Source organism: Leptodactylus fuscus, chromosome 1, assembly GCF_031893055.1.
Source record: "Leptodactylus fuscus isolate aLepFus1 chromosome 1, aLepFus1.hap2, whole genome shotgun sequence".
Lineage (NCBI taxonomy): Eukaryota > Metazoa > Chordata > Amphibia > Anura > Leptodactylidae > Leptodactylus > Leptodactylus fuscus.
In genome coordinates this window covers 14,921,057-14,944,076 of record NC_134265.1, presented here as the reverse complement: position 1 = coordinate 14,944,076, position 23,020 = coordinate 14,921,057, and the positions used below count along the sequence as shown (strand labels likewise).

Below are 23,020 nucleotides of genomic sequence, written 5' to 3'. Positions count from 1 at the left end.
AACAGAAAACTGCCAGCACTCCCAGCTAGCAAGGACTAGCCTGCGGAAAATCAATGCTGGCAGCTTGCTGTTACAAGTGAGCTTGTAAAATAAAACCCTGAAACAGAATGTGAAACTTACCGTACGGTGCAGGGTGGGCGGACGGTCGGGCATTCAGGCCTCCTCTTTCTCCGATGTTCCGTCCTCCTCCGGCGCTCGCAAGCTGATAATGGCCAGGGCACATGCGCAGTATCATGATGCTTCTATTACGGCTACTGCGCATGCGCCCAGGCCATTATCAGCTTGCGAGCGCTGGAGGAGGACGGAACATCGGAGGAAGAGGAGGCCTGAATGCCCGCCCGCCCACCCTGCACCGTACGGTAAGTTTTAAAGGGGGGGGGGGAGGTTGATCCGTTCCTACGCGGCGTCGGTATGGTAGGTTCCGACTTACGTCGAAATTCGGTTTACGCCGCCGCGCAGGAACGGATCAACGTCGTAAGTCGAGGACTACCTGTATATATCAGTGCCATATGTAATATATACAGGTATATCTATGTATATATCAGTGCCATATGTAATATATACAGGTATATCTATGTATATATCAGTGCCATATGTAATATATACAGGTATATCTATGTATATATCAGTGCCATATGTAATATATACAGGTATATCTATGTGTATGTAGGTATATATCAGTGCCATATGTAATATATACAGGTATATCTATGTATATATCAGTGCCATATGTAATATATACAGGTATATCTATGTATATATGTATATATCAGCGCCATATGTAATATATACAGGTATATCTATGTATATATCAGTGCCATATGTAATATATACAGGTATATCTATGTATATATATATCAGCGCCATATGTAGTATATACAGGTATATCTATGTATATATCAGTGCCATATGTAATATATATAGGTATATCTATGTGTATGTATATATCAGTGCCATATGTAATATATAGAGGTATATCTATGTATGTATATATCAGTGCCATATGTAATATATAGAGGTATATCTATGTATATATCAGTGCCATATGTAATATATACAGGTATATCTATGTATATATCAGTGCCATATGTAATATATAGAGGTATATCTATGTATATATCAGTGCCATATGTATACATGAGCAGGAATGTGTACCTCCTATATTCCTATTGATACCATACACATATACAATGTCTCTCTTGGCCAGTTCTGGCGCCCCCTATAGACACTTCCCTCTCGCTGCTCCTGTACTGAGGGGAATAGATGGCAGTGTCTGGCGGCAGCTCCTCTAAGCAGCTCCATTCTAGTCACCTCAGTACTGACCAGTCTATATTGGAGTTGGTTCTCGCAGCTTCTCCCTCCATCTTCCCTTCCGGCCTCCATCCCCCGCAGCCTTCTCCTCCTGTGTAACCCGGCACTGGCCTGGATAGCTCCGCCCACACCACAGGCTGATCACATGGTCATGACGTCACCGGAAGTGTTTTAACTCTCTAGGATATGGCAACTATCGTGTGTGTGTGTACTGTGCTGAAGAGAGAGACTGAGGTAAGAGGAATGGCTTACATGGGACTGTATGTGAGGAGGGGGAGGGAGGGATGTAGTTACATGGGACTGTATGTGAGGAGGGGGGAGGGAGTGATGTAGTTACATGGGACTGTATGTGAGGAGGGGGAGGGAGTGATGTAGTTACATGGGACTGTATGTGAGGAGGGGGAGGGAGTGATGTAGTTACATGGGACTGTATGTGAGGAGGGGGAGGGAGGGATGTAGTTACATGGGACTGTATGTGAGGAGGGGGGGGAGTAATGTAGTTACATGGGACTGTATGTGAGGAGGGGGAGGGAGTGATGTAGTTACATGGGACTGTATGTGAGGAGGGGGAGGGAGTGATGTAGTTACATGGGACTGTATGTGAGGAGGGGGAGGGAGTGATGTAGTTACATGGGACTGTATGTGAGGAGGGGGAGGGAGTGATGTAGTTACATGGGACTGTATGTGAGGAGGGGGAGGGAGGGATGTATTTACATGGGACTGTGTGTGAGGAGGGAGGGATGTATTTTCATGGGACTGTATGTGAGGAGGGAGTGATGTAGTTACATGGGACTGCATGTGACGAGGGAGTGATGTACTTACATGGGACTGTATGTGAGGCAAGAGTGATGTATTTACATGGGACTGTGCGTGAGGAGGGGGGAGGGAGTGATGCAGTTACATGGGACTGTATGTTAGGAGGGGGAGGGAGGGATGTAGTTACATGGGACTGTATGTGAGGAGGGGGAGGGAGTGATGTAGTTACATGGGACTGTATGTGAGGAGGGGAGGGAGGGATGTATTTACATGGGACTGTATGTGAGGAGGGGGAGGGAGTGATGTACTTACATGGGACTGTATGTGAGGAGGGGGGAGGGAGTGATGTAGTTACATGGGACTGTATGTGAGGGGGGGTGATGTAGTTACATGGGACTGTATGTGAGGAGGGGGAGGGAGTGATGTACTTACATGGGACTGTATGTGAGGAGGGGGAGGGAGTGATGTACTTACATGGGACTGTATGTGAGGAGGGGGAGGGAGTGATGTAGTTACATGGGACTGTATGTGAGGAGGGGGAGAGAGTGATGTAGTTACATGGGACTGTATGTGAGGAGGGGGGGAGTAATGTAGTTACATGGGACTGTATGTGAGGAGGGGGGAGGGAGTGATGTAGTTACATGGGACTGTATGTGAGGAGGGGGAGGGAGTGATGTAGTTACATGGGACTGTATGTGAGGAGGGGGAGGGAGGGATGTATTTACATGGGACTGTGTGTGAGGAGGGAGGGATGTATTTTCATGGGACTGTATGTGAGGAGGGAGTGATGTAGTTACATGGGACTGCATGTGACGAGGGAGTGATGTACTTACATGGGACTGTATGTGAGGCAAGAGTGATGTATTTACATGGGACTGTGCGTGAGGAGGGGGGAGGGAGTGATGCAGTTACATGGGACTGTATGTTAGGAGGGGGGAGGGAGTGATGCAGTTACATGGGACTGTATGTGAGGAGGGAGTGATGTAGTTACATGGGACTGTATGTGAGGAGGGGAGGGAGGGATGTATTTACATGGGACTGTATGTGAGGAGGGGGAGGGAGTGATGTACTTACATGGGACTGTATGTGAGGAGGGGGGAGGGAGTGATGTAGTTACATGGGACTGTATGTGAGGGGGGGTGATGTAGTTACATGGGACTGTATGTGAGGAGGGGGAGGGAGTGATGTACTTACATGGGACTGTATGTGAGGAGGGGGAGGGAGTGATGTACTTACATGGGACTGTATGTGAGGAGGGGGAGGGAGTGATGTAGTTACATGGGACTGTATGTGAGGAGGGGGAGGGAGTGATGTAGTTACATGGGACTGTATGTGAGGGGGGGAGGGATGTAGTTACATGGGACTGTGTGTGAGGAGGGGGAGGGAGGGATGTATTTTCATGGGACTGTATGTGAGGAGGGGGAGGGAGTGATGTATTTACATGGGACTGTATGTGAGGAGGGGGGAGGGAGTGATGTAGTTACATGGGACTGTATGTGAGGAGGGGGAGGGAGTGATGTATTTACATGGGACTGTGTTTGAGGAGGGGGAGGGACTGATGTAGTTACATGGGACTGTATGTGAGGATGGGGAGGGAGTGATGTAGTTACATGGGACTGCATGTGAGGAGGGAGTGATGTACTTACATGGGACTGTATGTGAGGCAAGAGTGATGTATTTACATGGGACTGTGCGTGAGGAGGGGAGGGAGTGATGTATTTACATGGGACTGTATGTGAGGAGGGGGGAGGGAGTGATGTAGTTACATGGGACTGTATGTGAGGAGGGGGAGGGAGTGATGTAGTTACATGGGACTGTATGTGAGGAGGGGGAGGGAGTGATGTAGTTACATGGGACTGCACGTGAGGAGGGGGAGGGAGGGAGGTATGTATATGGGACTGTGTGAGGAGGGGGAGGAGGGATGTAGTTACATGGGACTGTATGTGAGGAGGGGGAGGGAGGGATGTAGTTACATGGGACAGTATGTGAGGAGGGGGAGGGAGGGATGTAGTTACATGGGACTGTATGTGAGGAGGGGAGGGAGTGATGTAGTTACATGGGACTGTATGTGAGGAGGGGGAGGGAGTGATGTATTACATGGGACTGTATGTGAGGAGGGGAGGGAGTGATGTAGTTACATGGGACTGTATGTGAGGAGGGGAGGGAGTGATGTAGTTACATGGGACTGTATGTGAGGAGGGAGAGGGAGTGATTTAGTTACATGGGACTGTATGTGAGGAGGGAGTGATGTAGTTACATGGGACTGTATGTGAGGAGGGGGGAGGGAGTGATGTAGTTACATGGGACTGCATGTGAGGAGGGAGTGATGTAGTTACATGGGACTGTATGTGAGAAGGGGGGAGGGAGTGATGTAGTTACATGGGACTATGTGAGGAGGGAGAGGGAAGAATGTAGTTACATGGTACTGTATTTGAGGAGGGGGAGTGATGTATTTACATGGGACTGTATGTGAGGAGGGGGAGGGAGTGATGTAGTTACATGGGACTGTGTGTGAGGAGGGGGAGAGAGTGATGTATTTACATGGGACTGTGTGTGAGGAAGGGGAGGGAGTGATGTAGTTACATGGGACTGTGTGTGAGGAGGGGGAGGGAGTGATGTAGTTACATGGGACTGTGTGTGAGGAGGGGGAGGGAGTGATGTAGTTACATGGGACTGTATGTGAGGAGGGGGAGGGAGTGATGTAGTTACATGGGACTGTATGTGAGGAGGGGGAGGGAGTGATGTAGTTACATGGGACTGTGTGTGAGGAGGGGGAGGGAGTGATGTCGTTACATGGGACTGTATGTGAGGAGGGGGAGGGAGTGATGTAGTTACATGGGACTGTATGTGAGTAGGGGGAGGGAGTGATGTAGTTTAGAGATGAGCGAGTACTGTTCGGAGGTGAGGGAACATAATAAACAGTTTTACTCACCTCTCTGGGATCTGATATTAAAGGGGTTGTCCCGTCACAAGGATCCTATCTATACTGCTTGTAAATGTGAATGTAAGACTTTTCCTAAATACATTGCTTCAGCAAAACTTCTTTGTTTGGCCACTATCTCACTTTATTCATTTTTTTGTGGCCACAGCCCTGATCTGAGTCAAGTGATGTGTCTGCCTGCTCTCAGGGGGGAGGGAGGAGGGGCTAAGTACATGGGAGCGAGCCTGGAGGGGGGGGGGTAGTTTACCCTTTGGGGGACAGGTGAAGCCAGCAACATCGCTATGCTTCTGCCCTGCATGAAGACAGCAGCGGCAGAAGTGATGCTGCTATTCCGGGGCAGGGGGGGGGGGGGCGGAGGAGCGGAATAACAGCATCGCTTCTGCCGCTGCTGGGTTCATGCAGGGTAGAAGCATAGCGATGTTGCTGGCTTCACCTGTGCCGGCATCTAACTCCCCGGCATCCGCTGTAATAGGCGGATGCTGGGGACTGTTAGACGCCGGCACAGGCACATCGCTATGCTTCTGCCCTGCATGAAGCCAGCAGCGGCAGAAGCGATGCTGTTCCGCTCCGGGGTCACATATGCAAAGCCAAGCGGCGAGATGCCGCCGGCCCTGCGTGCAAGCTCATACACCAGTCTAGCCTTCACAATGCTAATACAGACCCGCAGGGTGTCGGGTCTGTGAAGGCTAGACTGGTGTATGAGCGCGCACGCAGGACCGGCGGCATCTCGCCGCTTGGCTTTGCATATGTGACCCCGCCCACCAATGACGAGACAAAGCCGGAAGACAGAAGATTTTAGAGGAACGAAGATGGGTAAGTATGCGACGTGGGAATACCCCTTGAAACCTAGCAGGCTTCGGGCCTGTATAATAATGTCCCAGACATCATGTGATCTGAGATATCAACTATAGGCCCTAAGCCTGTGCTAGCAGTACCATACAGGCTGTTACTACTAGCACAGGCTTCGTGCTTGTATGGTACTGCTAGCACAGGCTTTGGGCCTATATTGTAATGATATGGTATGATACTCTAGCAGGTAACAGCCTATTATAAAACAAAAAAAAAGGTATGTCACTCACCAACCTCGCCGCTCCTCCCACTGCCGCCGCCTCTTCAACCAGCAATAAGACATCTGCATCTCAGCGTAGGAGGTGTGATGACGCCACCTGCGCTGAGACGCTGAGGTCTAAACCAGCGCAGAAGAGGGACTGCTTGGGTTGTTTCAGAGTGTCCTTATCCTGCGCTAGTTTAAGAAAAACAAAAGTAAAAAAAAAAAAGTCGCCCCCTCTCAAGTGCCGACTGAGGCTGTTGCCTCACCTTGCCGTATTAGAAGTGCATGATGATGATAGGCCATAAAAACATCCTATAAACCCCTTTCACTTTATACCACTCTATTGTCAGCCTTACTTTGGCCCAAAACTTTGGTTTTTATAAAGACGCATCTATGCCACACAGAACATGAGTGCTAAAAAAGCCAAAAACACTTGTCAAATCCCCCCGAGCACCACTGACCCCTTTATATCCTGTCTACATTACTGTAATGACATTAGTTGTAGCGGTGATTCCAGTCTGTACATCATATAACCAGTGACCAACTATTCACCTCATGTCCAATGTCTACAAAGAGACCAAACATCATCTACACCCAAATATCTCATCACTATCACATTGTTATCTCCAGTTATTGTATTTTATTTCCATTGTCTCATCTTCTCTCCATTCAGGTTCCTACAATATAGAATCCTCTCAGTATCTTCTATAGAAGAGAATATTCCTGATTGTCCCATCAAGGATGGAAAGAGACGGGAACAAGATGGCGGAAAGTCTATTAAATCTCACCCTAGAGATCATCTACCAGCTTACTGGAGAGGTGAGAGATTCTGATGATGTCATCATTACATCATTCTTATCTATAGTAATAACAGATGATAGGACTGGAGAGGTGATGGACTCTGGACATGTATGTAGTGAGATTTATTGATGTGTCTCCCCATATCCAGGATTACACAGTAGTGAAGAAGACCTCTAGTGGGCGCTGTCAGGCTCCTGTGTATGAAGGATATGGAGGAACCCTGAGCCCAATCCCGGGGTCTCCACCTCACTCCCTGATACAGGAGAAGATCAATGGACAGAAGATCCTAGAACTCACCAACAAGATGCTGGAGCTGCTGACTGGAGAGGTGACACTGCTGGGAATGCTGGGACATTATACAGTAACTGGAGGGGTCGGGGTGATGACTGTATCATTGTGTTGTCAGGTTCCTATAAGGTGTCAGGATGTCGCTGCCTATTTCTCCATGGAGGAGTGGGAGTATTTAGAGGGACACAAGGATCTGTACAAGGAGGTGATGATGGAGGACCACCAGCCCCTCACATCAGCAGGTAATAGACAGGACTATATACACATGGACTTCCATTATTTGTATGTACAGAATGAATTCAGTCCCTGTCTGTGTTTCCTACAGGTAGATCCAGTAAGAGGACAACACCGGAGAGATGTCCCAGTCCTCTTCTTCCACAGGATGATCAGGTAGATGGAGATATTCCCTATGATGTGTAGACGGGCTGTGAAGTCATTGTGGTCAGTCTTGTTGTATCCAGCAGTATTAGATGGTTATATACATGGGCGGTGTCATTGAGCCGCCATCTAATATGTAAGATAAGATAAGATAATCTTTTAATAATCCCACCATGGGGAAATTTGCTAATTCTGTACACCTGGGATTTTATGTATTTATTACATTGTCTCATCTTCTCTCCAATCAGGTCCAAGTTCCACAAAGGATGGAAAGAAACAAGAAAAAGCTGGCGGAAAGTCCATTAAATCTCACCCTAGAGATCATCTACCAGCTTACTGGAGAGGTGAGAGATTCTGATGATGTCATCATGACATCATTCTTATCTATAGTAATAACAGATGATAGGACTGGAGAGGTGATGGACTCTGGACATGTATGTAGTGAGATTTATTAATGTGTCTTCCCATATCCAGGATTACACAGTAGTGAAGAAGCCCTCTAGTGGGCGCTGTCAAACACTTGTATTTGATGGATGGAGAGGAACCCTGAGCCCATTTCCGGGGCCTCCACCTCACCCTTTGAAACAGATCAATGGACAGAAGATCCTAGAACTCACCAACAAGATGCTGGAGCTGCTGACTGTAGAGGTGACACTGCTGGGAATGCTGGGACATTATACAGTAACTGGAGGGGTCGGGGTGATGACTGTATCATTGTGTTGTCAGGTTCCTATAAGGTGTCAGGATGTCGCTGTCTATTTCTCCATGGAGGAGTGGGAGTATTTAGAAGGACACAAGGATCTGTACAAGGAGGTGATGATGGAGGACCACCAGCCCCTCACATCAGCAGGTAATACACATGACTATATACACATGGACTTCCATTATTTGTATGTACAGAATGAATTCAGTCCCTGTCTGTGTTTCCTACAGGTAGATCCAGTGAGAGGACAACACCGGAGAGATGTCCCAGTCCTCTTCTTCCACAGGATGATCAGGTAGATGGAGATATTCCCTATGATATGTAGACGGGCTGTGAAGTCCTTGTGGTCAGTCTTGTTGTATCCAGCAGTATTAGATGGTTATATACATGGGTGGTGTCATTGAGCCGCCATCTAATATGTTTCTCCGGCTTCTCACAGACCTGCATCTACTGTCAGGACATCTTTCATCTTCATGCGGATTAACCCCTTCCTGACATCGTCAGTAATAGTACGGCACTGCCGGGAAGGGCTTCCCGCAAACCGCTGTACTATTACTGCGGATGCATGGTGTGCACACAGAACCTGTATGCGCACCATGCACAGCGGGTGTCAGCCGTAATACACGGCTGACAATACCCCGTAACACCCGCAGTCGGAACCGGGTCCGATCACGGGTGTTAACCCCTGAGATGCCGGTGGTCAACATGACCGCCGGCACTTCCGGGGTTTCAGTGTATTATGTTGCCGATCGGCACCCCCCGCGCCGGTTTCGGGGGGTGCCGGTGTTCGTAGGGAGCAGCCCGGGGTCTGATCAGTGACCCCGGGTCTGCCCCATCACTTACCCCCTCCTCGTACCTAGTTGATCCTGCCGTAAAGGAAGCTGTCAGCCTGTGCGTCCACACGGGCTGACAGCTTCCTCTACACTGCAATACACGTGTAACACGTGTATTGCAGCGTATATGTAGTGAAGCGGTGATCAGCCAATCACTGCTTCAATCTCCCATGGGGACAGAAAAAAAAAGTGAAAAAAAAGTAAAAATAAAAAAGTTTAAATAAGTTTAAAATAAATTAGAAATAAATAAAGCTCCAAAAATCCCTTTTTCCCCATATAAAATGTTTTACTATGTAAAATAAAGAAAAATAGAAAAAAACATTACATATTTGGTATCGCCGCATCCGTAATAACCTGAACAATACAATTAAAACATTATTTAACCCGAACGGCGTAAAAAAAACCCATAGAAAACTGCACAAAATAATGATTATTCACCACCTTTCCCTTACAAAATGTTCAATAAAAAGTAATCAAATGGTCAGATGAAAACCAAAATGGTGCCAATAAAAAGAAGAGGTCTTCCCGCAAAAAATAAGCCCTCAACCAACTCTGTCTACCGATAAATAAAAATGTTATGCCTTTCAGAAGATGGCGATGCAAAAATAATAGATTTTTTCCCTAAATTGAATTTTATTCTGCACAAATAGCAACGCATTAAAAAATCATATAAATGAGGTATCGCCGTAACCGTACCGACCCGCAGAATAAAGGTAACATGTTACTTATGCTGTACGCTGCGCGGGAAAAAAAATAAATGCTAAAAAGCAATGCCAGAATTAATGTTTCCTTTTACATCCCACCCAGAAAGAGTTAATAAAATGTAGTCAATAAGTTACAGGCCCCAAAATGGTGGCATTGAGAAGCTCATCTAATACCGCAAATACCAAGCCCACATATGGCCACATTGCCAGAAGATAAAAATAAAAATCTAGCTTGTACAATGTGAAGACAAAAACCCCAAAAGTCGCCAAATCATTAAGACATAAGTGGCTGCGACTAGAAGGAAATGTATAAGCGGTGCGAGCGTTTTCAGGGGACCCCCCATATTTAGAGCTTATGAGAGATAATACACCAGCGCTGATCCCCCAGAATGCCCCTCTTCCCCGTCCGTGTCATAAGAGCTAGTGGGAAAATAGAATGGGATTTGGTGTGCCCAATTTACTCCGCACAGCTTACACATTCACTTCGGGGTTACTAATGCTCACTACATCACTTGATAAATTCTTTGAGGGGTGCGGTTTTCACAATGGGGTCACTTTCTAGAAGTTTCCACTGTTTGACTCCTCAAGGGCTTTGTAAATGCGACATGGTTCCTGAAACTGATCACAGCCAGATCTGCTCTCTAAAAGCTCCTTGGCGCGCCTTCCCTTCTGCGTCTCGCGGTGCGTCCATATATTAGTTTACACCCACAAGTGGGGTACTATGGTAGTCGGGAGAACTTGCCTAACAAATTGTGGGGTGCATTTTCTCCTTTAACCCCTTGTGAATGTGCAAATTCTAGGGCTAAACGAAAATATTAGTAAAATAAAATCAAATTTGAAAATTTCACCTCCATTTTGTATTAATTCCTGTTAAGCACTTATAGGGTTAAAATACTAGGTATATGTTGTTTTGGCTTATTTAAAGAGGACCTTTCACCACTTTTGGGCACATGCAGTGTTATATACTGCTGGAAAGCTGACAGTGCGCTGAATTCAGCGCACTGTCGGCTTTCCCGATCCGTGCCCGGTGTAAAGAGCTTACGGTGCCGGTACCGTAGTGCTCTATGGTCAGAAGCGCGTTTCTGACCATTAGCCAGGAACGTCCTTCTGCCTCGCGGCGCCAATCGCGCTGTGCTGTGGAGCGGGGAGGAACTCCCCGCTCCTGATAATGCTCGTCTACGGACGAGCGCTGTGAGCAGAGGGAGGGGGCGGAATTCAGCGCACTGTCAGCTTTCCAGCAGTATATAACACTGCATGTGCCCAAAAGTGGTGAAAGGTCCTCTTTAAGGGGTGCAGTTTTGAAAATGGGGTGATTTATGGGGGGTTTAATACAGGGGTCTTTCAAAACCCCTTCATAACTGGATTAGTCCCTTTAAAAAATGGGTTTTGGAAATTTCTTGAAAATTTTGAATATTGTTGTTTCACTTGTAAATCTTATAATGTCCGTAAAAAATAAAAGGGTGACTAAAGTTTGATGCCGACATAAAGCAGAGATCTGGGACATGAGATTTAGGATAGAATTTTGGCGGTCTGACTATCTGTATGCAATGCACATCATTTCAAACTTTATAAAATGCATATTTTTCAAAATTTCCACCAAATTTCCTATTTTTTCATAATTAAACACAAAACATATCAACCAAAATTTACCACTAACATGAAGTACAATGTGTTACGAGAAAACAATCTCAAAATCACTTTGGTAAGTTAAAGCGTTCCAAAGTTATTGCCACATAAAGTGACACATTTCCGTTTTGAAAAATCGAGCTTGGTCAGGAAGTCAAAAAGTGTCATCGGCGGGAAGGGGTTAATGATCTAGAACATTCTCTGTGACTTCCCCATTTGTTCGGTGACTTTTACATTATTTGTTTCCCAGATTTTCCATCAGGATAAAGATGTGGGCGACATTAATGCTATATCTATGAGAATAAAGGAAGATCCCTATGTGAGTGGTGATGAGGAGTGTGAGGAGGACATTCCTACAGGGAACCGCCCAGGTGAGGAGTCACCACTATATAAAGCACAGAAGGGTCACTGATTCTAGTCAGACATTGTTTAGACTATTTGTTGTTCCCCGATTCAGATAAAATACTAATAATACATGAATATAAATGTGATACCGCTATAGGGGGTAATAAATGTAGTATAGAATATAATGGAAGGACCTGACATTGATGTGAACGAGGCAAATTTCCTCATCCCCGGCTGTCAGTCCTCGTGAAGGGAAAGAATTTACCAGAATTATATAGCAGATTATTTCAGCTACTGGTAAAAATAATCCTCCTGCTCGATCTTCAGGCAGATTCCACCTCAGAGCTCTATGGAAATAAATGGGAGGTGGAAAATCCCGCCTGGCCAGTAAGGAATCTGATGGAGATTCGGGGGCTGATTTGGAAAAATTCTTCTTCTGAATTCACTGTGTAAGCCTCACCTTAGACCCCAATCACATTATGGAATCTGGACTAGAAAATCTGGTCTGTACATCAGTCACATTTCCCCGCCCGAACTCTGTCCACACACCAGGACTCCCCGTATCTTAGTGATCTATGACGCTAGGAGTCCCGGCTTCCTTGTGACTCCACAGACGCATACTACATACTGTATGGGACAGCAGATCTGCGGGGACTTTGGGCTGCGAATCTGTTGTGTGTATGGGGTGTAGTACAGTAAGATTTATGGCATCCTACAGTATTATTCCACATAAGTGGCCATATTTACGCAGCTATGGATTGTGTTCACCTCTACAGTGACCTAGAGCAGTGGTGGCGTCTCCTGCCCCGCTTCATTACTATTCACTATCACTGACCTCCATCTCGGCACAGAGAATACTAATGAAGTAGACCGCGCTGCCGTCATTTGCTGCCTGTGCTACTGACTTCAATTCTTAGCACGGTCTGAAGCGTCTCAGGCAGCGACAGCTCAGTGGGGAATATACTTGTAAGGTTATGTTATTCCAAAATCGTAACATCAGTTTTCTTCTTGTCAGATGACTGTACCAGGAGTTCACAGAGACATCTGATATCTACAGATTATAAAGCAGAGGATCATGGGATCACACAAGATCCATATGAAGAACATGACATCACCTTAGATATTCCCACAGCCCAGAGAATTTACAAAAGAGAGAAGCCATGTTCATGCCTGGAATGTACGAAATGTTTTACCCTTAAATCCTATCTTGTTCAACATCAAAGAAGTCACACTGGGGAGAAGCCATATTCATGCCCGGAATGTGCGAAATGTTTTCCTGCTGAATCAGACCTTGTTAGACATCAAAGAACTCACACTGCGAAGAAGCCATATTCATGCCCAGAATGTGGGAAAAGCTTTACCACTAAAGCAAATCTTGTTGTACATCAAAGAAGTCACACAGGGGAGAAGCCATATTCATGCTCAGAATGTGGGAAATGTTTTACTGCGAATCCAAATCTTGTTATACATCAAAGAACTCACACAGGGGAAAAACCATATTCATGCCCAGAATGTGGGAAAAGCTTTACCACTAAAGCAAATCTTGTTGTACATCAAAGAAGTCACACTGGGGAGAAGCCATATTCATGCTCAGAATGTGGGAAATGTTTTATTAATAAATCAAATCTTGTTGAACATCAAAGAAGTCACACTGGGGAGAAGACATATTCATGCCCAGAATGTGGGAAATGTTTTATTAATAAATCAATTCTTGTTGTACATCAAAGAAGTCACACTGGGGAGAAGCAATATTCATGCCCAGAATGTGGGAAATGTTTTACTAATAAATCAAATCTTGTTGCACATCAAAGAAGTCACACTGGGGAGAAGACATGTTCATGCCCAGAATGTGGGAAAAGTTTTACTCGGAAATCAAATCTTGTTGTACATCAAAGAAGTCACACTGGGGAGAAGCCATATTCATGCCCAGAATGTGGGAAATGTTTTACTAATAAATCAAATCTTGTTGTACATCAAAGAAGTCACACTGGGGAGAAGACATATTCATGCCCAGAATGTGGGAAATGTTTTACCCTGAAACCACATCTTGTTGCACATCAAAGAACTCACACTGGGGAGAAGCCATATTCATGCCCAGAATGTGGGAAATGTTTTACACAGAAATCATATCTTGTTATACATCAAAGAACTCACACTGGGGAGAAGCCATATTCATGCCCAGAATGTGGAAAATGTTTTACTGATAAATCAAGTCTTGTTAAACATCAAAGAATTCACACTAGGGAGAAGCCATATTCATGCCCAGAATGTGGGAAATGTTTTTCTCTGAAACAAGGTCTTGTTGAACATCAAAGCATTCACTCAGGGGAGAAGCCCTTGTCCAGGCCCCCATAATCTCCCGCTTAGACTACTGCAACACCCTTCTCCCTGGACTTCCAGCTAACACCCTCGCCCCCTCCAGTCCACCTTCAACTGCGCTGCTTGCTTAATTCACCTCACCCCCTGATTTTCATCGACTGCTCCCCTCTGCTAGTCCCTCCACTGGCTACCTATAGCCCAGCGAATTGAGTTCAAGCTATACATTCAAAGCCATCCACAACCTGTCCCCTCCATATATCTCTGAACTAATCTCCCGCTACCTGCCCATACGTAACCTCTGATCCTCCAACGACCTCCTACTCCGCTCTGCTGTCATCTACTCCTCACACTACCGTCTCCAAGATTTCTCTCATGCATTCCCCATACTCTGGAACTCCTTACCAAGACACATACAGTCCTATGAAAAAGTTTGGCCACCCCTATTAATCTTAATCATTTTTAGTTCTAAATATTATGGTGTTTGCAGTAGCCATGGCAGTCTGATCTATCTAATAGCTGATGGCCACAGTAATATTTCAGGATTGAAATGAGGTTTATTGTATGTCGCGGGGTGTTTAGAGTCTATACTATAGGCCATGTGTAATATATATTTCATGTGGAATGTATTCTCTAACCTGTTGTATACATCAATGTGTAGTTGGCTGATTCGGGTCTAGTGTGTTAGCACATTGTATGCAAATACCTCTAACTAGTGAGGACAATGGGTGGAGATAATCTGATTGGTGTCCCCAAGAAGATGTTGGACGGTGCATTGTCCACAGGAGACAGGGAGTCTGCTCTGTTTGGCATAGGTGAGGGGGGAAGGATCTATGACTCAGCCCTTCCCCCCCCCACAGATATAGGATGTAACAGTCTTAGTATATAGTATGTAGCTGGCAGTTAGTATGTGTTAGCTGGCCTGTGCACAGCTCTGCAGAGAGCCAGGATTTAGTTACAGGACCAAAGAACCAAAGCTATCATTGAGTTGTGACTTCTGTGGACTTATTGTTATTACGGTTGATGTGACTGCTGCCGGCTACTAACTTTGTGGATTACAATAAATTGCTGTTATTTCCCGACCTCTTGCGTCCCTGTTGATTCAAGATATCCTCCGGAGGAAGGACGTATACCTTTGCTCCGTGACATTGTACTAACAGAAAATGTGCAATATGCATTAAACCAAAATTTGACTGGTGCAAAAGTCTGGGCACCTCAACAAAAAAGTGACATTAATATTTAGTAGATCCTTCTTTTGCCTCTAGTCGCTTCCTGTAGCTTTTAATCAGTCCCTGGATCCTGGATGAAGGTATTTTGGACCATTCCTCTTTACAAAACAATTCAAGTTTAGTTCTGTTTGATGGTTGCCGAGCATGGACAGCCTGCTTCAAATCATCCCACAGATGTTCAATGATATTCAGGTCTGGGGACTGGGATGGCCATTCCAGAACATTGTCATTGTTCCTCTGCATGAATGCCCGAGTCGATTTGGAGCGGTGTTTTGGATCATTGTCTTGCTGAAATATCCATCCCCGGTGTAACTTCAACTTCGTCACTGATTCGTGAACATTATTCTGAAGAATCTGCTGATATTGAGTGGAATCCATGCGACCCTCAACTTTAACAAGATTCCCAGTGCCGGCATTGGACACACAGCCCCAAAGCATGATGGAACCTCCACCAAATTTTACAGTGGGTAGCAAGTGTTTTTCTTGGAATGCAGTTTTTTTTTTGGACGCCATGCATAACGCCTTTTTGTATGACCAAACAACTCAATCTTTGTTTCATCAGTCCACAGGACCTTCTTCCAAAATGAAGCTGGCTTGTCCAAATGTGCTTTTGCATACCTCAGGCGACTCTGTTTGTGGCGTACGTGCAGAAACGGCTTCTTTCTCATCACTCTCCCATACAGCTTCTCCTTGTGCAAAGTGCGCTGTATTGTTGACTGATGCACAGTGACACCATCTGCAGCAAGATGATGCTGCAGCTCTTTGGAGGTGGTCTGTGGATTGTCCTTGACTGTTCTCACCATTCTTCTTCTCTGCCTTTCTGATATTTTTCTTGGCCTGCCACTTCTGGGCTTAACAAGAACTGTCCCTGTGGTCTTCCATTTCCTTACTATGTTCCTCACAGTGGAAACTGACAGGTTAAATCTCTGAGACAACTTTTTGTATCCTTCCCCTGAACAACTATGTTTAACAATCTTTGTTTTCAGATCATTTGAGAGTTGTTTTGAGTAGCCCATGATGCCCATGATCTTCAGAGAAGATTCAAATAGGAGAACAACTTGCAATTGGCCACCTTAACCGGTTAAGGACCGCTGGCCGTAAAATTACGGCCAGTGATCCTGGTACCTAAAGACTGACCGATTGTAAAAATACGGCTGGTCTTTAGACTCCATTTTAGAGGGGATCACGCGTCCCCCCGGTGACAGTCCCGCCCCCACTACCGGCGTGGGACTTGGTGAACATGCCGGGGACCGATCTGATTGGTCCCCGGTCACGTGATCGCTGTGACAGCAAGTCACAGTGATCCGTTCTATTTACAGTAATGACGGCTGCTTCTAAGTCTCCTCCTTCTCCTCTTCTCCTCACACTTAGTTTCTTTGTGAGGAGAAGAGAAGAAGAAGCAAGATCTTAGAGCAGCAGCTGTTACAAATCACTTATACTTTGTTTCCACTGCCTAAAAACCCCTAATTCCCACCCCATATCATCTTGTACATAGATCATATATATATTTTTTTATATATATATATCGGATCTAGATAGGGAGATATATCTATACCCAGCCACTGTGTCAAAGAGGGCTAGCAATAATCAGCTCTCTAGCTAAATACATATATATATATATATATATATATATATATATATCTACCGTATAAAAAAAATATATATATATATATATCCGCCATATAGGTATATAATTATATATATATATATATATATATATATATATATATATCTGTCCCCTGTATAGCGATTATGGCGAGGAGGTTTTATACCAGTGAGGAGGCATACGCCATTCTTTGGTCAGATGCGTCTGACACTGAAACATTTGTAGACAATGAAAATGACAATATACCGTATTTTTCGGACTATAAGACGCACTGGACTATAAGACGTTTTAGGTTTTAGAGGAGGAAAATAGGGAAAAAAAAATTTGAAGCAAAAACTGGTAAAATATTTAATATAGGGGAGTTGTAGTTTTGCAACAGCTGCAAGGCCACATTGACAGGTGACCCTGCAGCTGTACGGGGACGCATAGAGCGTTTTTTTTTGCGGGGCCAGAAGTACTTTTTCGTTATACCATTTTGGGGAATGTCTATTTCTTAGATCACCTTGTATTGAAAAAAAAACAGGAGGTGATTTAGAACTTTTATTTATTTCATATTTTTAAAGCTTTTTTTTTTTTTTTTTTTTATCTATTTTATTCCCCCCCCCAGGGGCTTGAACTTGCGGTCACTTGATTGCAAGTCCCATAGACGGCAATACACCTGTATTGCCGTCTATGGGACATTCTGCCTATTAGTATTACGGCTGGTCATAGAGACCAGCCGCAATACTAATATAGCAGTGACAGGCCTGGGAGCCTCATTAGGCTCCCGGCTGTCACCCGAACAGGTGACCTGCAACTTCACAGGTACGGGGCCGGTGGGGACCGGCCCCGGGGGAGAAGGGGCCACCGATACTGACCCGGCATCCGCTGTACTAGAGAGGTGGATGCCGGCGAGGGATAGACGCTGGCACAGGTGCCTGGGCCTGAGACATCGCTCCTCTGCCCTGCCTGAAGCATGCAGGGCAGAGGAGCGCAGCGATGTCTCAGGCCCCGGCGTCTATCCCTTGCCGGCTTCCGCCTCTCTATTACAGCGGATGCCAGGCGCCAGATTTAGACTATAAGACGCACCCTTCTTTTCCCCCCAAATTTTTGGGGAAAAAAGTGCGTCTTATAGTCCGAAAAATACGGTAAGTGTCAATTCCGATATGTCTTCAGGGGACGTTCTCCCTGATGAAATTGACCCTTCAGATGGTGAAGGTGCCGGAACTAGCAGTGCGGCAGCAGACAGTGACACTTTCCCACTAATTGATGTTGTTCCCTCCAATGGGCACCTGCTCCATCTTTTGCCCCTAGAGTGCCCCCATTTACTGCATCTCCTGGCATAACAGTGGATGATTCCCAATTTACCCACATGAATTATTTTAGTTTATTTATAAGCGACGACCTCCTCAATGAAATTGTCCTTCAAACTAATTTATACGCTACCCAGTACATAACCCAAAAACCTTCATCTGCCCATGCCAAAGATTGGACACCCACAGATCTGGTGGAAATGAAAACATTTTGGGGCCTCACTCTAAATATGGGTATTGTAAAAAAGCCCTCAATCAGGTCATATTGGTCAAAAAGTTCCGCACAGTCAACCCCAATATATTCGGCAGTCATGTCCAGGCTTCGCTATGAGCGAATAATGAGGTTCCTTCACTTCAGTGATAATTCACAGGCCCCCCCTCAAGTGATGATCCAAACCGTGATCGGTTATTCAAACTGAGACCCCTCATAAATTATTGGAACCACTCCTTTTTGCAATATTACACCCCAGAGCAAAACGTCAGTGTAGTAGTAGTAGTAGTAGTAGAGAGTAGTAGTAGTAGTAGTTTTCACGGCAGACTGAGCTTTTGCCAATATCTCCCTTCCAAACGGGCAAGATATGGCATTAAGCTATATAAGCTTTGTGAAAGCAGTTCCGGATACACCGCCGCCTTCAGGATCTATGAAGGACGAAATAAAAGAATTGATTCCCCAGGATGCCCCCCAAATTTTCCCATCAGCAGTAAAATAGTGTTGGAGATAATGCAGCCCCTGCTACACAAAGGGAACCACTTGTATTGTGACAACTTTTATTCAGGTGTGGCCCTGTTTAGACACTTGCATTGTGCAAGCACAGGAGCATGTGGAACCATATGCAAAAACCGAATTGGTTTTCCGCAGCAGCTAGTGGGGAAGGGCATACAAAAGGGGGAGTCCTGTTCTTAGGCTTGTGAGGAGCTGTTGGCGGTGAAATACAGAGATCGGAGAGATGTCTATGTGTTGAGCACAATACACCCCACAGGAACAGTGGCAGCGAGGGAAAGAGGGGCCACAGCAGACAAACATAAGCCAATAAGTGTGTCCGAGTATAACAAACACATGGGGGGGGGGATTTAAGGGATCAAATCTTACAGCCCTATTTGATAAAAAGGAAAACCAAAACCTGGTACAAAAAAGTGGCCATTTACCTAATACAAATTGGAATCCAAAATGCCTTTCTACTTTATAAAAAGAAGGGAGGCACCGACAAATCCCTGGATCTCCAGGAGGAAATAATTCACAACCTCCTTTTTGACCCCCAGGACCCCAAAGAGAACCCCCAGTCTGAAGATGTCAAACGACTCACTGAAAGGCATTTTATCAGTCTAATTCCCTCAACAACAACACGAGCTAACGCGCACAAAAAATGCCGTGTCTGCGCCAAAAATGGGCGACGCAGAGATACCCGTTACTTTTGTCCCTCATGTCCCTCACAACCAGGCCTGTGTATTGTCCCTTGTTATGAGAGATACCACACTGTTCTTCATTATTAAAGCTCTTCTTGTAGATTCCACTTCTAATTTTGTGATTGCCACCAAGCCCGATCTTTTGCATAAACCTGCAAATTCCTATTGTTATAAACTCTAAATTCCCTAAATTATACCCCTAGATGAATACATTGGGGAACAAAAATACTAATTACATTTTTTTACATCTTTTTTAACATTTCACAAAAAATCTGGATACTCTAAGAAGATGCTAAAGCACTTATTGAATGCCTGCAAACTATTCTAGCAAAATCTGGCCTACAAAATCCAATTAGCGCTCCATCCGTTCGTACATTAGATTACCAGCACATATGGGGTATTGTCACGTTCGGGAGAAATTGGGTAACAAAATGTGGGGTGCAATTTCTCCTTTAACCCCTTGTGGAAATGCTAAATTTGGGGTAAAGAGGACCTTTCATCAGATCGGGCACATGTAGTTTTATATACTGCTGGAAAGCTGACAGTGCGCTGAATTCAGCGCACTATCGGCTTTCCCAATCTGTGCCCTGGGTAAAGCGCTATCGGTCCCGGGACCGTAGCGCTTTAGTGTCAGAAGGGCGTTTCTGACACTTAGCCAGGAACGTCCTTCTGCCCAGCAGCGCCTATCGCGCTGTACTGTGGAGCGGGGAGGAACGCCCCCCTCCCTCTCCTAATAATACTCGTCTATGGACGAGCACTGTGATCTGAATTTTTTTCAGATTTATGTCTCCTCATTCGGTCCATTACATCTGTAACAACTTATGCTTCTTGTCCGCGGAGGAATTTTTACCATTGATTTTACATTTATGGATAAAATATTATATGGTCTTATATATATTCTGTGTGTTCACTTTATTTTTTCACTCGCACTGCGCACATTTTTTCTTCACTTTTCACCATCATTTTTATTTTGACATTTTTATTATGATATATGGCATGTTGTGCCTGTACTTTTTTTTTATCAACATTTGGTTTATTATAGGTATTTGTCCCTTGTTGAACATCTTATATATTATATTTTGAATGGGCACACTCTATTGTCAAAAATTATGTCGCTTACTTACTTCATATAATATAAGTGGTCATTACTTCTGTTCATTTGCCATATATATATTTATCCAGCTCCTCTGTTTGTATGGTTATTCCTTTGGCGCATATTGATTCTGTCTTCTGTCCTCATGTATACTAGGTTGGCCATTAGTCTATGTACCTCTGTTTGAGATCTGGTAATATCATGTACATTTATTAAGTTTCTACGCATGCGCGAACCGAGCAGCCACTTAGACCATTGGATATAGTTTCTTTTTCTATTACTCGCATCCTTTACTCGCACATGCGCATTGGTCATTTGATCGCGTACATTTATTCAGTTTTTGCGCATGCGCGAACCGAGCGGCCATTTTATCTAGGCCCTTAGATGTAGTTTTTCCTCTTGTGGCTCGGATTCTCTATTCGCGCATGCGCACTGACCTTCAATGCGGCCATTTCCTGCAGTATTTTCCTTGAATGAGGTATGCTTCCGGATGTATGGGCCATACTATCATAATTATATATAATCTAGCACAGCTGTGTATTGTAGAGTACCATATATACCCCCATGATGCCCTGGTACAATATCCCTTGACAAAGCCCTAACGGGTGAAACGCGCGTCGGGTGTGGAGTGGAGTGGGATATCTGGCCCTAGGGCCTATACGGTTTGTATGCAATTATCTTCATAAACCTTTACCTTTCCATCTCTTATGGGCCTCTAGGTTTGCTATATTTTGGCGGGTGACTAGCAACTGTGGTATGTGGCTGTTGCAATTCTAGCATTATATTTTGCCCTTTCTGTGCTGCGGTTGTGGTATATCTGCTGTTTATATTTATATATACCTACTGGCCTATTATTATGCTATTTATATCTGTTTTGTATTGTGCATACTTACCGTAATCCTTATCTTCACTCCGGTTCACTGGGTATTTCAGTTGCCCCTTTATGTATTTTTGTTATATGTTGTATTGTTATAATTGATTTTTTAAAAATAAAAATTTTTTCACTTTTGCTTAAATCTTGTTACCTGGTGGTTTTTATGGTTTTCTTTTAGTCCATGAGTCAAATCTAGAACCACACGCATACCCTGATTTTTTTCAGGTCTTTCATCAGGGGCTTTTCCTGTATACACTTGAACATTTAGAGCATATGAACTTTTGCTGTCGCAAAGTGTCCAGATCTTGATGCCATATTTTGCTGGCTTACTTGGTATATATTGTCTGAATGGGCACCTACCTCGGAATGCCACCAATTTGGAGATGAAGTACACATAAAAAAACATAACTTTTGCAGTCAGAAATAATCAGAGATCTGTAGAACAGTATAAAATTCTATTGGGTCACATTGACCCGAACAGTACAAGTGTAACAATCAGCGTGTAGCAAAAAGTAAACAAAAAAAGTAGAGCTCCACAAATGAGGAGACGTCAAGGAACCACTAGTTTCAAATCCTCATTAAAAAAAATCTGCAGGGTCTCAAAAATCATTTCGGGTCATATTGACCCGAACAGAACAGCAGGGTTAAAGTGACATGTCAGTTTTGAAAAAAAAAGGCCTGGTCTTTAACATACTTTTGGGCCTGGTCCTTAACCGGTTAAATTCCTTTTCTCAGGATTGGATACATCTGGCTATGAAGGTCAAAGCTCAGTGAGGTTACAAAACCAATTTTGTGCTTCAGTAAGTCAGTAAAAAGTAGGAGGATTCAAATCAATAAAATGATAAGGGTGCCCATACTTTTGCACCGGTCAAATTTTGGTTTAATGCATATTGCACATTTTCTGTTAGTACAATAAACCTCATTTCAATCCTGAAATATTACTGTGTCCATCAGTTATTAGATATATCAAACTGAAATGGCTGTTGCAAACACCAAAATATTTACAACTAAAAATGATTAAGATTAATAGGGGGGCCCCATATCCCATCCTCTTGTAGCCACTCCTGGCTTTGGCTCAAAAAAACTGCAACAAAAAAAGCTGCGTTTCTGCAATGTGGGGCCTCAGCCTTAAGGATCTCCATAGTGAAGTTACTCAATTACTGCCTCCAGGCACCTCACGTATTAGTAACCCTTAGGCCGGCTTCACACAGACATTACAGTATGAGACGCTGAAGCTGCGAGGAAGCCGAACTCCTAGCATCATAAACAACTAAAATGTGTCCATGTGAAGCCGGCCTTAGGGTGCCATTACACATGTGGTCTTTATTCACATTAGCGCATGTGCTGTTGTTTCTACTCTGATCAAAAACACACCTGTGTAATAGCAGCCCTAGGGGGGGGGGGTGTTTCAGGCTGCCCTTGTTAATGTCCGTTGATGGATGAGAGCAACGAACATAAACTGCAGCAGA

The 23,020-nt window shown here is 44.6% G+C and overlaps 3 protein-coding genes across 3 annotated transcripts in view; 2 read left to right on the top strand and 1 right to left on the bottom strand.

Moving 5' to 3' along the window:
* Window positions 1-14,156, top strand: part of LOC142189591 (uncharacterized) — a 308,382-nt gene extending 294,226 nt beyond the window's left edge. Inside the window, exon 16 of the mRNA XM_075262203.1 lies at window positions 13,059-14,156. Within this exon, the coding sequence (XP_075118304.1) occupies window positions 13,059-14,092 (1,034 nt within the window). The 3' untranslated portion in view covers window positions 14,093-14,156. The remainder of the gene's footprint in view (window positions 1-13,058) is intronic.
* Window positions 1-23,020, bottom strand: part of LOC142189903 (uncharacterized) — a 490,808-nt gene that overhangs the window by 244,738 nt on the left and 223,050 nt on the right. The window lies entirely within an intron of this gene.
* On the top strand, window positions 6,737-7,832 carry LOC142189326 (gastrula zinc finger protein XlCGF66.1-like). The gene is made up of 3 exons (XM_075262140.1): window positions 6,737-6,878; window positions 7,009-7,430; window positions 7,775-7,832. Exons 1-3 carry the CDS (start codon window positions 6,801-6,803, stop codon window positions 7,830-7,832), a joined length of 558 nt encoding a protein of 185 aa, XP_075118241.1. The 5' UTR covers window positions 6,737-6,800.

What these genes read in the sequence shown, in the direction of transcription:
- LOC142189326 (XM_075262140.1), top strand. Translation starts at nt 6,801, where the DNA reads ATGGAAAGAGACGGGAACAAGATGGCGGAAAGTCTATTAAATCTCACC. An exon ending in TCTACCAGCTTACTGGAGAG is followed by an intron (nt 6,879 to 7,008) that starts GTGAGAGATTCT and finishes CCCCATATCCAG; the next exon opens with GATTACACAGTAGTGAAGAA. An exon ending in CACATGGACTTCCATTATTT is followed by an intron (nt 7,431 to 7,774) that starts GTATGTACAGAA and finishes CTCTCCAATCAG; the next exon opens with GTCCAAGTTCCACAAAGGAT.